The 18,351-nt window shown below is 39.3% G+C and overlaps 1 protein-coding gene across 1 annotated transcript in view; it reads left to right on the top strand.

The window, feature by feature from the left end:
* Nucleotides 1–2,672: 2,672 nt before the first annotated feature.
* The window catches only part of fam20ca (FAM20C golgi associated secretory pathway kinase a), a 53,403-nt gene continuing 37,724 nt past the window's right edge, over nucleotides 2,673–18,351 (top strand). The window contains exons 1-3 of the mRNA XM_056753714.1: nucleotides 2,673–3,691; nucleotides 5,614–5,789; nucleotides 9,635–9,713. Of these exons, the coding sequence (XP_056609692.1) occupies nucleotides 3,156–3,691; nucleotides 5,614–5,789; nucleotides 9,635–9,713 (791 nt within the window). The 5' untranslated portion in view covers nucleotides 2,673–3,155. The remainder of the gene's footprint in view (nucleotides 3,692–5,613; nucleotides 5,790–9,634; nucleotides 9,714–18,351) is intronic.

Genomic DNA, 18,351 nt, shown 5'->3' with positions numbered 1-18,351 from the left:
ATCTTGGGCCACAGGCAGGGTACACCATGGATAGATGGTTCTCCACTATCCAAACCCTAATACAGGATATATTAAAAAATCCTTACTCCAGTTAAATTCTGCCAAATGGCTCATCGACATTCTGGTGATACAAAAATGTTCCTCTTTCATGTCCAGGCTTGAAGGAAACGCATGTGTCTGCGAATTTCTCAGACCTGTTTAAAGAGGTAATGAAATCTTGTTGCAACAGCTTGGATGATTACAATGTTTTATTCAGGCAGTTACACCCCCCTCAAAATACGTTACTCTACCCAACAATGAAAAATCCATCCACCTCTAGTATGAATAATCTTGACAAAAAGGCGAGTTAATCAATTCGAGATAGAATTGTGAATTTATAAACTTTTGCAGGGCTCAGGAATTGACTTCATCATCATTTTCAGCTATACTACAAAGAGGGAAGCACCTTCGTGCTTTTAAATACGACCAAATATGTCTGGTCGAACCACACGGTAAACAGGTTAAACATGAAGGCTAATGACGAGGGGGTGAGGTCAGATGATGAGAAGGAAAAGTATGTTCGACTCTTGTTACACATCCTATTAATAAACTATTCCATTTTCCAATTCATAATAAACACAAGGATGTTTTCTCACAAGCTCTCCTGTTTCCAAGAATCACGTGAGATCACGTAAGCGCAAATGACAGAAGCAGAAAGGATAACATCTTCACTACTCCACTTCTTTTGTTATATTATGAATGGGGGCTGAAAATTGGCTTTTGTGCACAGTGCAAAATACCAAGAGTTCATTAAAGTCATTTCGAAGTTATACAAAGGGTTATTCCATCTTACACAACCTAATCTACAGCATATCTGTGCCATATTAATCTAAAAATAAAAATATTGAATGATTTTGCACTGAGTGGCTGGATTTAGGGGAATACAAACTAATCAGGGATGGCAAATATAGTATTATCTCATTCTGTACATACATTACAGCATGACCAGGGAGTTCATTTGAGTCACTATTGGTAATGATTTTCACACATGTATCTCCACCACAAAAAAAGGTTTGCTGTTATCTTCCTACAGACACCTCAACTGCAGATCTAAAAAAATGTGGGGATGTTTTTAGCAAAGTCTGCTAGAAACTGCAGAGGGACAATGGCAGTGGGGAGTGTTTGAGATTTCTGACACAAGACACTGAGTTCTGTGTTCAGTTACATCAAGAAGCTTTGTTGTGCTCTCAGTAAAGGAGCGCAGATGGCGGATTCTGCACAGACAACTACACAACAAGCTCGAACGGTGTAAAGTTACTGATGTTTTAATCCCTCTTACTGTACAGGTCTCCAAACACTTCCTCGGGATCAGATGTTGGTAATTCAACAATTACTTTTCATAACTGCACACATTTTTATTCACGAGCATGAATTCTTATTATATGCATGTGTAAATGTTTCAACTTTAATCTGTTGTGAAACAATATTTTTCTTCTACTCAGTTTTGAGTCAATTGTAATGCTTTTTAAGACAAAGCAGGAAAAGTATTGTTTTCTCATCAGAAATATGGCCCGGATGTAAACCAAGGTGTAACTTTACTCTGAAGGCAAATTCCATTCCATTCCATTTTCTACCGCTTATCCGAACTACCTCGGGTCACGGGGAGCCTGCTCCTATCTCAGGAGTCATCGGGCATCAAGGCAGGATACACCCTGGATGGAGTGCCAACCCATCGTAGGGCACACATACTCACTCATTCACTCACGCACTCACACCCTTCGGACAATTTTTTCCAGAGATGCCAATCAACCTACCATGCATGTCTTTGGACCAGGGGAGGAAACCGGAGTACCCGGAGGAAACCCCCGAGGCACGGGGAGAACATGCAAACTCCACACACACACAAGTCAGAAGCGGGAATCGAACCCCCAACCCTGGAGGTGTGAGGCGAATCTGAAGGCAAATAATAATAAAAAATCCCAAAAATGTTTTTCATCTCAAAATGTTTTTGCAACAAAGGACGTACTGATAATAGTTTCATATAAGTTTAATATAAATGATTATTTTTATAATAAGCCTTAGATGCATTGCCTTATGCATGCTTAGATGCCATGTGAATTGTTTGAAAATTCCAGTGCTAGACTTGTAAACAAACAATAACAACATCAAACAATATAACACACCTAGTTTTTACCACACTCTAAATTAAATACTAAGGTTCCCAAAAAGTGATTCCACGATAAACCTTTACAGGATGTTTTGCTGCACAAAAGCAGTGAAAGGTTCATCACACTACAAAAGACAAATCAAAGCATCCATAAATAGTACATTTGAGATCCTCTAAAAGATTCTGTAAAAACTAGCACCTATATTTATAAGAGTGCATATAGTATTTAAATAAAGAAACCTATTATATTATTGTATTTTACTGCATATTCCTATTCCTATTCTTACATGCATTATAATGAGTTTTTAATGCTTCCTTTGTAATTCAACCATCAAAAGTGACCATCGTGTTAAGCATGAAAACCAGTAATGACAAAGTCAGCAAAGTGCGCATCAGCGCCCTCTGTCTTTTCAGGAATTGCGAGTCTCAGGCTCTGCCTGTATGTGGACTCAGCCAATCTGGATCCCGTGACGACGAGAGAGGCGGGATCCCAATATTTAACACACAAGGCACTGATACATCTACACCTGTCACTGACTGCTCGTGGTGAAGAACAACTACGAATGCACTTTATCTCTCTCTTCAAATGCTAAAAACAGTCAGCCACGGCACAGGACTGCTCCTGAGATCCGAGGCGCTCTTCGTGTTTTCTTGGGACATTTGTCAGATTCGCGTGCGTTTTGCGCAAAAAGCGCGTGGAGGGATGGACTGCGCGGACGTGTTTATAATGCACTGAACCTGCGAGGATGCGCCAGGACACCTGATTTTCTTTATAGTCATCTGCGTTACTCTCAACTATGCCGAAAAGAAATATTTATTGACACATCTGCACACCGGGATGCAGAAGAAGATCTCGCACCAATTTAAACACGGATCTCCCATCATAAGAAGGAGTACACTGGATATATTCTTCAAATGACCACTTTGAATCTCCTTTATTATAGTATCATACTGTAACTCCCAACAGCCACTTTTTAATGCGCTTTAGATATTGTTCGTGACAGTGAAGATGATCCTCTTCCGCAGATTTCGCGTGTTGATTTTATTGGTCTTTCTCGTCGCGTGCACCATGCACATCATGATAGACCTATTACCCAAGCTGGAGAAACGCGCGGCGGGACCTGGCTCCGGCGCGACAGGAGCGGGGGTCGGCTGTTCGTGCATTCACAGCCCGCCCGAGGATCCTCGATCCTGGGCCAAGCAGCGCACCAGAGCCGCCGCGGCGGAACCGGAGTGGCCAAATAAGCACTCTTTACGATTACTGCAGGATTTCAGCAACGATCCCAATTCCAACCTCAGCTCGCATTCGATGGAGAAGGGGACCGAGAGAGGCGAGCCTGTGAAGCAGGGCGTTGAGAAGCGAGGCTTGATGAAGGATGCGGCGGCTGGACCGAGGAGAGCTGTCCTGGGTTCCTCCAGACTGAAGGCGCTCTATGCGCATCCTCTCTATAAGTCTGATGTGCCTCAGCTCTCGGATGATGACACTTTATTTAACCTCAACACTGACATCAGATTCTATACCAGAACTACTGGAAACCAAGAATGGCAAGTACCACATAATAGTGCATATTAGTGGGAAAGAGCATTTTTTAGGGCTATAAGTCTAGGTTGTTTGTAAAACTAATAAAGCGTTACATGGAGATATAAAGAGAAACATGAAATAATAGTGAGAGCACACAAAAACTAGTAATAAAATTGAGTAAATATAATTCCTATTCCTTGGTTATTAATTAATAATGAATACAGGAAAATATTTAGAAATTCTTAAATTGAACACATTCTTTTCAACGAGTAATGACTTTTTGGATCCCAAACCAGGTCACACTGCCTTTCAAGAACTTTATTACAAAACATGATTAAGAGTGAAAAAAAATATTGAAATATACTGAGAAAATATAAAGAAAAGAATTGAGGATGTCGGCTCTGATTTTAAACCCCAAAACCTTGAAACCAAGAATGACAGGTTAACTTTAAAGCAGAGCTGATGACCTGTGGTTACTAATAGCGTAAAAGCACCAGTTGTTTATGTCTCAAGAAGTGATGATTTTTTTTTTCCAAACCAGGTCACCAAGTCTAGCAGGTAAAACAGGACCAAATGCATAAGGTTTTTTAAGTCCACTCAATATCCCAGTTGTTTGCATTTACATTTAAAAATCATAAAGATGTTTTGTTTAAAAGTAACTGAAGATAAAGCATAGAAGAATCTCAGGAGAATAGGAAAGAGAAAAAAATTATCATTATAGGGAAGTGTTTGTTTTTAAATCTACAGTCAGAATAAAAAAGGAACATAATTGGAAAAACATGCAAGTGTTGGAACTCATTTCCCAACTCATACTGACTAATGGCGAGTGATAAAAGCGTTGCTGTTTGAACTCATCTGTGTTTCTGTGAAGTGATGAGTTGTTTTCCTTCGAGCCGTCACATGCATTTAGCTGAAGAGGTTTTGTTGGTGTCGTGACTTTTGTAGCTCGGCGTCCTGTCTTTATCTTCTTGACTCGACTGGCGTATGTGTCCTCCAGGGATGTCTCAGGATATCTTATTCACTCTCTGCCTGTTAGGCATGCCTGAATTAACTAAACATAGCTTTTAACCACGCCTGAGTGACCCTGACATTGCCAGTTAAAACGAAACATGAATACTTTGAGTAAAAAAACTCTCCTTTAAAGCTTTATTTGTATTTTACTTGTGAATTAATGTGACCTTGTTATCCATCGTGAAAAATGATGTGAAAGAACTCATGTATTTTTTTTCGGTTGTGTCAGAGGTCAGAGGCTTTAAGGAATGGACAGGACTTTCAGCTAAAGTGATGCATTAAGTCGTTGGGATGGCCATTATAGTATTTAATGTGCGTGGCATGAGTTCAGCAGTCAAGTGATTTTCAAAAAGCACCATCGCCTGCACTTCAAAGTCGACAAACATAACTAAATTATCAAATTCAATAAAATCATAATTTCACAAGATTACACAAAAAGATTGTAAGAATTAAAACACCTATTTAGTGAGGAACTTTCCTCCGCCGTGTTTATTTATTAGGTATTTTAGACAGTTTGTTTACAATTCTGTTTGGGATTATAATAGCATTGAAAGTTGTGCATCTCATTTGATGTGGTTATTATTGTACTAAAACTGTACTAAAGTAAATGTTAAAGCTGAAATCTGTATTTTTGCCTCTATATCACCCCCTATGTTTGAGACATAAAATTGTAGCTTACTTAAGGTACAGAATTTTCATTTTTGGGTGAAGTATCCCTTTAACTTTCCCTGGTTTAAAGTCAAGTGGCTTGCGTTGTGTATCATAGTAAGGTACAACTTGATTGATTCTTTTCATATATTTACTCAAGTGATTTTTGTTTAGTTGTATTTGTTTTATTGCAGCTTTAATGGAAACCAAGTTTAACCCTCAACCTTGTGGTTTTCTTGTTGTCAGGCAGTACTGACTAACATCCTCCGTTGTCCTTTACCGACAGGCACAACGATGGGAATGAGGAGGAGTACAGTCCGACGGGGGAGGCCACTGCTGAGTCATACCCCAACTGGCTTCGTTTCCACATTGGGATTAACCGCTACGAGCTCTACTCCAGACACAACCCCATCATTGATTCCCTGCTAAAGGACCTGATAACTCAGAAGATCACCAGCGTGGGTAAGTTTGCATCATACCAGTAACGATGGAGAAAACCTTTTCCTGTTTTGTTGTCATAGCCCAACCGAAGGCACTAGACTGTGTGCTGTCATCTTGAAAGCAATTTTTGCCAAGTGCTTTAGAGGCATTATGGGAATGGCACGAGCCAACTAGGTCAGTGGTGTGCCGACTGTAATTGTGGCTGAATAACAATGAAGTTTGAGGGCTGGAGGGGCTGTAGTGCGCTGTTGTGGTGTGTGTGTTTATTTTTGAGTGTGCATGAAGGCTATTTGAACCTGATTTAATTTAGAACATTTGAAAAGAGGTAATTATGGAGACACAAATCAAACATCTAAGAACCACATTAAAATTAGATTAAAAATATCTTGAACATTCACTTAATTTAATTATTAACATAATGTTATGAAAATTTGTCTCCACACTAGACTAAGTAATAAAATCACTATTGTCTGCAACATTTTTGGTTACAGGTGTTGCAAAAATTGGATACCTTATTAAAAATACATGTGACCCTGGACAACAGGGTCAACAGTCTTATGGGTCAATTTTTCGAAAAATGAGATTTTTACATAATCTGAAAGCTGAATAAATAAACGTTCTATTTATTTCATGGGTTGTTAGAATAGGACAATATCTGACTAAGATACAACTGTTTAAAACTGAGAAATTGGAATCTGAGAGTGCAAAAAATAAATAAATATTGAATCAGGGGCATATTACATATTATTAGGACATTTACAAAATATCTAAACGTAACATGATCTTTACTTAATATGATGAATTTGGGCGTAAAAGAAAAATTGATCATTTTGACCCATACAATGTATTTTTTTCTTTTTCAATAAAAATGTTTCTGTGCTACTTAAGACTGGTTTTGTGATCCAGTGCCACATATGTGAAATTAAGCAACAGATATAGCACTTAGTTTGACCTTCTGGTTGACATTTAGAATGTGCTCCATTCATTTAAAGCCACAATATGAAATATTTGGACCGCTAGATGGCGCACTTTCGAAAACAACATGTCGTTTTCACCATCCAGAGGCGTATGGAGGTCGCCCATCATGTTCACGGACGAGGTAATGAATGAATTTTATTTTATATCGTCGTAATGAATTAGCTTGCAAGAAACGTGGAACATAATGCCACGTTACCCGGTGACTGATATTGGACTTTGTCATTTGATGTGGTAGCCAAATCCTACACAGTTTTACGTGTTTAAAGCAGTCCTGAGTATTTCGTGTACAATAAAAAAATGTGCTTACCTGTCTGTTAAAACACATGCGAGAATGGAGTCTCTTTCGAGTCCAAGTTGGTCGCGAAGCTCTCTGCATTTAGAAAAAAACACGCCGATATTAATCTTTTTTTATTTCTAACGTTACGTTTGTCCATAAGCTTGCTTGCCTCAATTGGCCTAAGTTTACGCTTTTTCGGGGTTTAATTTGCTCTGCAACGAGTAATAGTGATCCATAATAACAGAACACCAGACACTGCGTCCCAGATGCTGTATAACCACTTCCACATGAGCGTGTTGCCGTAGTTTCTACAACCGGAAACTTAGGCTAGTGCGGAGCACCGGATATAAAGTCACTGATATGCGACAAATACAAGGGAGACAAGGGACGGCCATTATTTTAAATAGGAATTTCTCTGTATTTCCATTAACATTTGGGATAATGTAAGTAAACAACTGCATGAAATCTATCACACTATGCAAGTGATTTTTGGATATTTCATAACAAAATTCTTCCATATTGTGTCTTTAAACATGAAAAGTACCATTGTAATGATTTTATTCAGGAGTTCGGTGTGGTGCACAGAACGTTTTTTTTGTGGATGTATGCAGGCACTCAATCAACTGAGCTATCTTGTAAACATCAGAAGCTATATCTGTAGTCAAAATTCAGCCTAATAACATTGGTTTGCGGCAGATGGAAAAACTTATTTTAGTTAACAATTACAAATTCTCACCTTGTAAAGTGTGGTTCACTCTGGAACAAATCTCATCTTGTCTGAGGCAGATGAAGATTAATTAAAGTTATAAATTTGTGAATTACGTTGCGTTGTGATCGCAGCACTTTTAAAAATTAGACTAATTTAGCATCTGGCTGCAACCTTTATCAGAAGTTGATGAATTTAATCAAGTAAACAGAGCGGTCCTCTGGGGTTTAAAACAAATCATAAGACTATTCAACTTGTTTGTGTTTTTGTAGACCGAGACACACTTGATAATAAACCAAAGGCCTTTGGCGGAATGGATGCGTTCCAATCGACGTGTCAGTACTTAACTGATGAGTTCAATAAGACTGTACAGCTGCAGAACTGCACAGGTGCCCTCCGGGGAAATATGATGCAGAATTTCTCAACGTAAAGCCAGACATGTCGTCCAATCTCATTAATCAGCCTTACAAATAAATAAATAAATAAAACCTTTTCTGCTTAAAGGGATAGTTCACCCAAAAAATGAAAATTCTGTCATCATTTACTCACCCTCTTGTATGACTTCCTTCCTTCTGCAGAACACAAAAGAAGATATTTAAAAAATGTTGTTAACCGAACAGCGATGGCACCCATTGACTTCTATTGTATGAATAAAAAACAATGCAAATGAATGGGGGCCAGTTAACAACATTCTTCAAAATATCTTCTTTTGTGTTCTGCCGAAGAAAGAAAGTCATACAGGTTTGAAATGACAAGAGGGTGAATAAATGATGACAGTATTTACAGTTTTGGGTGAACTATCCCTTTAGGTCAGTGTTGTAATTGTCATGCACAGACCTGTTTGGATGTACAGTAATGAAATCAAAGGAGGTGTGAAGTAGTTGTTGTAAACATGACTGTCATCACCAACTAAAGCTAACTTATTTGCACACTAGTGAGTGATTTATTAGTGATGAAACACTCTTAAAGGGCTAGTCGAGTGATACTGATATTTTTAATTTGTTATAAAATGACAAATAAAAAACTTGTTTTTTATTCATTTCTGAATATCTTTTTAAACTGTTCTATCTCCACCAAATTACAATTTTTTTCTCTTTCAATGATGTTCCAGCTTTGACACTTTGAGCCTGTTAACACCAGGGACCAGTTGCATAGACCTATCCGCTAAGTTAAGACTGAGTCTTAACAACTAGTCTCACTAACTAAACAATGATTTAAGAACAATCAGTCTTACTTTTCAGATTTCAATTAGACCAATATTCCTTTTTATGTAACTCACTTTAAGAAGTAATGACCAGACTTGAATTAAAAAATTAGATGACTAACTTTACTAAATGACTAAAGACCAGTCTGAGTAGTTTATGCAACTGGGCCCTGGTCACTTCATTCGTTTTCTCTGATCGAATTAAATTCTATGTATTTACACTTGGCCACGTAAATGCATCTCAGCTGAACGGATATGAATTCGATTTTCTATTCGCGGGCAAAATTCAAATTCGAATTTTGATTTATTAAGTTCTGCAAATGCAGTCGTGTCTAAAAAGGAATGAAAATCTTCGATCATAACGTTTTCTCCGGAGCGCTCGTGTGAGCTTGTTCTCTCGTGGCATCATGCCTTCGCAAAATAACCAAAAGTCATGTTTCCAGGATGACGAGGTCTCAGCGCTCTCATTCTAATTAGCGTCTACGACCATACAACATGTAAACAGCCAACCCAGTCTCACGGGAATTCGTGAAATTGTCACGAAATGTAAATCTATTAATTTGTGTTCATCAACACGAATTTCCTATATTTTTTATTTTTCATCACTGATTTTCAGCATGTTTGTGTTGTGTGTGTGTATGCCATCTTCGGTTTAAAAAGTTGTTTGTTTAAATGATTAATTAATTGTGTTTCCTTCACAGCTATGAAGTCAGGTGGCACTCAACTGAAGCTGATCATGTCATTCCAGAACTACGGACAAGCACTGTTCAAACCCATGAAGTAAGTGACACTGCTCTCTTTCGTAATGTCTGGAATCTGACGGATAACCAGTTTTTCCTCTGCATACCTTTGTTGCATGTGTACTTAATGGGTGTGTGGACTTAGCATTTTATGATTCAACCGCAATAACTACATGTGTTATGGTTGTTGGATTTGTATCAAGATTTATGGGACAATTCACTGATACAGACTGGTGCTTTTCACGTTTGTGCAATGTATGTTTAAAGCACTGTTCATTTACCCTTAAACCCCTAAAAATTAAGAATTCAAAATAAAATGCCTTGAATTGCGTAGTTTTGTTCAGTCCACTGACATAATTTTCACTAAAACAGGAAGTAAAGGCGGGGCATAACGGGTGGCTCCTCCCCTTTTCGAAATAGCGGATAGCATGTATTTTATGTCACAGCTTGTATCAACACCAAGTATCAACAAAATATAAAGCAAATTTTGGTGATCAGTTGTGATGTTAAGCAGGGATTACACACGTCTGTCTGATGTTTTACATTCAGCAGATTCATCTGCACTGCTCGTGTCTGTAAAGACCATTTAGCACCCTGCTGAGAACAGCAGAGACCAGCATGAATTCTCCTGCTGGTCCAAGCTGGATTATGCTGGTTCTGGGTTGCGACTGGGTAAAATATTCCTAGCTGATGAGATGTTTAACCAATTTATATACAATATATATATATATACAGTCAATATATATATATATATATATATATATATATACGCCACATTTTTATTGCTCTTGTCAATCAAAGTAAAAATCGTTGAGTTTTTCAATATCCCACAATGCTGTACACCCTCTGGTTGTAAAATTCAATTCAAGTTTATTTTTATAGTGCTTTTATTGTTGCACATACTAAGAAACAAATGCATAGGATAATGCAATGTTAGTAGCTTCGGATAAAAGCGTCTGCCAAATGTATAAATGTAAATGTAAACATTGTAGAGCAAACAAAAGACAAATCCAAAAAGCAGTAGTGTCTTAAAGATTTTAGTTGGACTGATGGATCAAGCATTGTTTTAGTGAAGGAGCTTTCACACTGGCAGTTGAAAACATGTCAAAATTATTGAAATTCCGAGATAAAGGGCATAACCTTAATATATATTACAGGTGATATTATAGTCTTCTAAACTCTTTGAGGCAGTTTACCAGACAGGGATTAAGACTAGTCCTAGACTAAAATAAATGTTGGAGGTGTTTTAACTGAAAACAACTAAAACTGACACATCTTAAAATTAATTATTTTATTTGTAAGGAATGTTTGCAAAAAGGAAAAAATTGTATTTAAAGGTGCAGTTTGTAAAATCCACACTCAAAACAGATATGTTTAAAAACAACAACAACGGCGTAGCTTGATGTGGGATAATGGGAACTGTCGTCTTCAACTCCACAATTTATAATCAATCAGACGTGAATGAGAAATCACGTTTATGGACGATGTAAAGTAAGAAAGTTTTGTAAATGTTGCATTTGATTTTACTTCATTATAACGAATTAGAATTAATTCATAAAATTAATTTATTACTATTTAGTCAGATGATCTACAAACGCTCACAGCTTGTTCAGTAAATATATACATGACAATATATATACGTGACACTTTGTCCACAAGACTGTTGTCATTTTCTGCGGCAGTAAAAGCGGAACGGCAGAGACCGTGCTATTAGTGAGATGGTCTTGAGAAAGCGTAACGGCTTACACGAATCATGTGAGGCACCTCAGCCAATCACATAACAGGCTCAAGTCTCCTTTCCTGCATTCCGATGAAGGTTGCTGGCTTTCCATCTAGTGTCTTTGGTAATGCGTTATTGTAAGTACTCAACTGAACAAAATATATAACACTGGCTAGTGGTTATTTGATATTTTACTGCAAAAAAGTTATAAACTGCACTTTTGACTAAGGACTAGTCCTGGTTTACGTTATTCCCTGTCCGGGAAAATGCTCCTAGGACTTTTTAATGTTGTGTTAACAAACACATTTGTCTTGTTGTTTTGTGTTGGTTTAACTATCATATTGTTTGGCTCTACACAACAGCATGTATCATTTGATAGGCTTGCTGCCTTCTAACACTTTTTTCATATCTGAGATTTTATTTCTAGACATTTAATAAGAAGTGTGACATACAGTAACACATCGGAGAAATTGCTCGACTTCACATCAGCGCCACGTTCGTAACTAACCCTGAGAAAGTTATCGCACTCAGTTTATCATTTACCTGAGGAAATCGTGAAGAGAAACAGCGATCCACCCACACTGAGAAAGAACATTGTGTATCAGAGGTCGCCTGATAAGATGCAATCCCAGATTTCCTCTATTTCCCAGCTGAGATCATATAAGGGAACCATATTTTATTTTTAGTGTTTGGCAATGAATGTAATAACAGTAATTATGCATAATCTAGATGGAGACAACATCGGAAATACTAGACTGTCTAACTAACAGAATGCTTTCTTTAGATACATTTCACAATTTTGACTAATAACAACTTGGAGGTGTTAAGTAAACAACATATTGTGCTATTGCAGCAAGTTGACGTTCTTTTCTTGGTTTGTGCTTTGAATGATCACAGTTATTGGGATAGTTTACGGTAGAAAGTTCTGTCATCATTTATGCATCCTCATGTCATACCAAACCCATGACTTAGCTTTTCTTCTTGTGAAACACACACACACAAAAACATTGACCAGTGTTGGCAAGGGGCTTTTGTCTATAGGCCTACTAGTACAGTGAAGCAAAGACATGGGATTGGAACAACATGAACGTTAAGAAATTATGACAGATTTTTCATTTTCAATGAATAATGCCTATAAAGAAGCAAATAGCATGTGCTACACCTGAAGAATGACCTCAGATCATCTATCCATCATATCATGGCTTGACATGAATCGGCTGCCAGATGGTCCAGCTCCAACCATTTAACATCTAGAGCACTTCAAGGCCCTCAAAGCAGCGAGTGTGCACTTTTTTATTGCGAATGAAGCCGCATGTTTCCCTGCTAACCCTACAATAGATTTTTTCCCAGAATCCTCATTTGCGGTGCAGGTCCCTCACCTGCCCAGCTGTGCAGGCAAGCTGTGCATTAAAGCTTCTTTTGATGTCCTGCTACTAAGAGCTGGATGCTAATCTGTCTGCAGGCACACGGAGGGATAACTGCAACGCTCCCTGCAATCGCAGAAAGACACATGGGTGTATGGTATGCGAGGAGTTTATTGAGCTCGGGTTATCTGGCTTGGAAATAGGTGCAAATGCAGCAATAAATGGTTGCGCAACCTTGCGCTCTTCTATCTCCGCGTTTATTCAGAGGGCAGATGGCCGCTCAACCCATCAGAATGTTGAAGGAAGGGCTGTAGTATGCAGGAAAGCCCTGCTCATTGAAGGGTTTAATGATTTCACATCACGGCGCTGAACGCTGCTGTTCAGGCATGGAATGAGGAAGGAGAAAGATTGAAATGAGAGGATGAGGACAGAGACAGGCGCTTGTTTGGAGTGGGTTTACAAATCAAACAAAGAGTCTCTGTTGCGTTCCGACAGCACAACACAGCGAGATACTGTGACTCGTATGTTCAAATTGTGTTTATGTGCATGTGCCTAGTATGTGTTCCTGAATCAATGTCAATTGTTTTTCCCGTAACAACATTTTTCCGTTTTCCTGCTAACCTAACACTTAAATCAATAGGCAATGATTGGTCGCTAGCAAAGCTGTTCCAGACCATAAGTCTAACCCTTAAATCCGAAGCTTGTGATTTGTGATTGGAATGCTGCTCCAGGATAAACAGGGGTGGTGGTTGAGCATGTCCTTGGGATTCATGTTTTGCATTTGTCTGTTTGTGTATCTGTAGCTATGCTTGCTAATCCACATAATGGATGCTATAACATTGTGGGACCAGCCAGCAGTCCCTATAAAGGAAATTGTTTATAAACATACTACTATTTGAATAAAAACAATAGAAGTCCATGGCAGGTTCCCACACAGACAATAAAGCTACAGTTTGTAAAAAAAACGCCGCTAGAGGGCGCACGATCAAAACAACTACAAATAATGCTGTAGTTTGATGACGCTGTGAAGGAGCGTGGAATGATCTGTTGTCTTCAACTTCACCGCTGATGGCCATCAATCAGATGGGAATGAGAAATCATGTTAGTGGATGAGGTAAAGTAATAAAGTTTTATAAATGTTATGTATTATTGTGGTCCATAATAAGTGACTGCTTGAAACAAGCTAGTTGCTTGCTAGACGCTAGACTCTACTTCCGCATTTGTCCACGACACATGCGGTTTCAACATCAGTAAAGGTAGTAACAAATAGGAACGTGGATATGACGCCTATGACGTCAATGGCGACTGCACAGCCCCGTGTCACTGTTTAGAATGCCGATTGTCTCATGATTTACAAGCAGTTGGAAACATTTGAGATATTGTAAGTAATCAGCTGAAGAAAATATATAAAATCTCTGTCGCCATCTTTAAGAACAGGCTGAAAACACATCTTTTCCGTCAGCACCTGACCAATCATTTCTGATTTCTATATCTTTTCTACAATATATATTAAAAAAAGCATCCTTAGATAAACTAAACTTGGCTCTGTACACTGTAGTAGGCTTTGTGAGACATGTTTTTATTGCTCTTATGCTTTTTGTTGTCCTAATATTTGACCCAATTGCTTCCATTGTTTACCCAACTTGTAAGTCGCTTTGGATAAAAGCGTCTGCTAAATGACTAAATGTTAATGTAAATTTAACACTAGCCTAGTGGTTTTTGGATATTTTACTGCAAAATTGTTACAAACTGTACCTTTAAGAGAAAAATTTGTCTGTGTGCATGTGTGACATACTGTCTGTAGTGTGGGCAGTGAGCAGCTCTCTGTCAAATGTGTGCCAGGTTGAGACGGTCCTCACTGCAGAACACGATAAAAAGGGTGCGTAATTGGATCCTTACCCTAAACCTAAATCTAAAAAAAGATGTTATTAAAAACACGTTAATAAATAAAGTTTGTCTTCTTCAAGTCAGTTTTTCTGTCAAATGAATACATTTAGTTACGACTTAATGCGGAAATGGTTAGAGCAATGTGTTGTGCAAAACTGCTGTGGAAATCTGTCGACCAATCAAGATCAATCAACCATGCCCCCTGGATCTCGCGTTCTTTTCAAGCAGGAACGACTGGCCAGGTTAGATTTGTCTCAACCGGGCAGCAAAGAAACCAAAACTCTCACACAGCAAAAACAGCTGGTCTTTGAGATTTTTCACTTCTTTGATGTAATTTTTCTATCCTAGTTTTGTAAATTGCTGCAGCGCTTTAATGCACACCCTCTCGGCAGCAATAAAGAAAGTCCTTTTAGCTGCAGCTGTTGTGCATTCATTACTGTAATGCAGAATATTACATGCATCTCAACCAGGGAGATACCATCAAGCCCATACATTCTCTCTCTCTCTTTCTCACTCACTATCTGGGATGAACAGTATGTGTGATGTACCGGCAGAATCCAGTGCAATCTGCTTTGGCCTACACGCATTTCAAGCATCTTCATGGTTTGTATAGGAAACGGATGTATGTTTTAATGCACATCAGGTGCATTTATAGCATGGGAAATCATTTTTCTAAAGCACAATGCATGTCAAAACCTATGCTATAGGGCTTTTCAGAGCAAACAGAGTTTGTCAGGGCCATTCGGTTACAACATTTACGTTTAGTGAAAGCTTTAGATTTGTCATGTTAAAATACTCCTAAACAGATTTGAAAATGAGTTGGGTTTAATGGAAATGCATTATTAAAACAAATAAATAGTTGAGTAAGTTTGCCACACTCTATTGGATCTTATATTGAAATTTGATTCTGATGTAGTAAAATAAGCTTAGAATATTTTAGGTTCAGATCCTGTTATGTTAGTTCACATGTCAAACCGCATGAAATATGACAACTGGGGTAATGTTTGGAGCTTGCTGTCTAAGCCCTTAGCCGTGACAGGAAGTTAAGCTGCATTGAATGCATTGACGTGTTCTGTATGAGAGGGATTGGAGTGGCAGACACTGAACTGGGATGTGACTCAAAGTCGTGATGTTCAGGGATTACAAGATGTCAAATCTGACTGCAAGAGATTATTGATGATTTAACCAGATGTAGACAATAGTGCCGGTAAACCATGATGAAAATCTTCTCATAGTGAATGGAAGGTGTGGCAGGGTCACATATTTGTACACACCCTTTTGGGGGTCATCGCATTCGTTTTGCTTGACAGCAGTACGAAGATTGGAAAATGTTCTGCTGTGTAAAATGAAGACTTTATGAGTCAGCATGTTCAATAGCTTGTTTAATTTAGCAGTAGGATGAAATAAAAGCGATAATAGCGATCACCAAACCAACATACGTCTTGGGTTACTTGACTGTAACCCTGTTCCCTGAAAAAGCAGGAATGAGATGCTGCATTTCAAATGCTATGGGAGAACATTCTTTGTTCGACCAGTTGTGAAGCAAGTGTCAAACACGGCAAGAATTGGCTTTAAATAACCTCGGCAGGTGACGTGGCTAAATACCCCTGCACCTGCAGGTTATAAATACACGTGAAGTTTTTTCAGGGAACAGGGTTACAGCCAAGTAACCCGAGACGTTCCCTATCAAAAGCTACTCTTGATGCTGCGTTTCAAACGCTATGGGAACGGGAATACCAACGCTGCCGCACTGGAAGTGTCTTGACCCCCCAAGGTTGCGTGGTGTATGTGCACAAGCCGAGAGTAGGTTTCAGACGTGACTCTGGGATGACTCCCGGACTTGTGAGCCTGGACTAGAATGGACATCCAAACTATACAATCTGACAAATGTATGCAGAGAGGACAGCCCTGCTGCATGTCAGACTTGCTGCATGGGGACACCTCTTGCTAAGGCAGTAAAAGATGAAACCCCCCATGTTGAATGAGCTCTGCCTCCTTGAGGTGAAGCTTGACCGTCCACCTCGTTGGCCAAAGCAATAACATTACTCACCCAATGTGACATCGTTTGCTTGGTGGCATCCACCCCCCGGTTGTGGCTCCCACAGCATATGAAAAGCTGCTTCGCTATACACCACTGGCTGGTACGGTGGATGTAATTCCGAAGAGCACGTACTCGACACAGTAGGTGTTATCATTCCTGCTCAGACGTCGTGGACGGCGGAGGACAGAAGGGCTCAATAACAACCGGATGCACAATGGAGAACGGAAATTTACGCAGATAACTCGGGTGAGGATTCACAATAGCTTTGACCATCCCAGGGGCAAAAGTTAAACAGGATGGCGAGGTTGAGAGTACCTGCAAATCTCAAATTCTCTAAAGAGAAGTGATTGCCATTAGAAAAACCAACTTAAGGGTCAGAAGCCTGACAGATGCAGACTCCATAGGTTCGAAAGAGGCGCTTACCAGACCCTCAAGCACTATCGCCAAGTCGCATGGCTGGACTGTCTCTCTAGAAGGAGGCCCAGACGCCTCGCTCCACGAATAAAGCTGACGACTAAAGGGTGTTTTCCCACAGAAACCCCATCAATCAGGAGCCTGGCAGGCCGAAATGGCGACCACATAAATTGAGAGTACCAGGGCATGTCCCTGAGGACAGTTTCTCTTGCAGAAATTCAACCACTAAAACAATCTGGCAGTGAATTGGGTCTGCATGGTGTGCCATGCACCATCTGTCAAAAACGCTCCATCTAAGAGCGTAGCTCCTTCTAGTTGCGTAGCTTCCTTCTCAGCTTGTTTCCTTCAGGGGCCAGGCATGGAGGTTCAAGAGCTCGGGACTAGGACGAAACACTGTGACAAAAGATCTCTCCTGACTGGAATCGCCCAAGGCGAGCTGTCGAGGAGGGCTACTAGTTCCGAGAACTACACTCTGGTCGGCCAATGGGGAGCTAACAATTAGAGGCGAGAACCCTGTTGACGGACAGGAATTTGCCCAAAGGAATCACCTTAGAAGCCATGAGACCTAGAACTCTTTGAATGTGATGAACAGTACATTTCTAGTCTAGCCTGATGCTCCTCAGCTGTGTCTGCATCGCAATAGAGTCACAAAGCGTGTGATGGAAATGTAACGCCTCTCACCATATTTGGAACATCAGGTTCTAAAGCAATTGTACTGACAGGTACACCACCTTACTTGAGTATACATTTGGGTGGTCTTAGTCAAATCATACCACCAACTGATGTAGATTTGTGGGGGTGTGGATACATGAGGTGTTTCAGGCAGGTTTGGGTGAGCATTCGCTTTTAGATAGAATTCATCTTTTGTTTCAACACTTTAATTTTTTTTTATTGTACGTGTCTAATACATGCATGGGCAACTTATAACACACCAAAGACACAGAAAAACACTTATTCGCCCCATATGACCCCTTTAAAATTAATTCCGCAAATAGCAGCTATAGCGTCATCTTTAAGAACTAATGACAACTACTTGTTCTGTTCTTTTTACCCTAAGGGGGCTGATCGCTGCGCTCCCTTCTCTTATGGATCTAAACTGTATGCTAATTGTCAATCATTTTTGACCGAAGTGACAAAAATTCATATTCGCACATGAAGCTGCTTCAGTATTGTTTTAGGACACATTTCTGAGCTGTTCTGACAAACAACTCATGATGGATTGTATCTCATGTCACTGTTTCCATGACAACTG

Source organism: Triplophysa dalaica, chromosome 7 (genome assembly GCF_015846415.1).
Source record: "Triplophysa dalaica isolate WHDGS20190420 chromosome 7, ASM1584641v1, whole genome shotgun sequence".
NCBI classification, from domain to species: domain Eukaryota; kingdom Metazoa; phylum Chordata; class Actinopteri; order Cypriniformes; family Nemacheilidae; genus Triplophysa; species Triplophysa dalaica.
The sequence above is the reverse complement of the archived record's forward strand: the minus strand, read 5'-3'. Positions and strand labels throughout refer to the sequence as shown.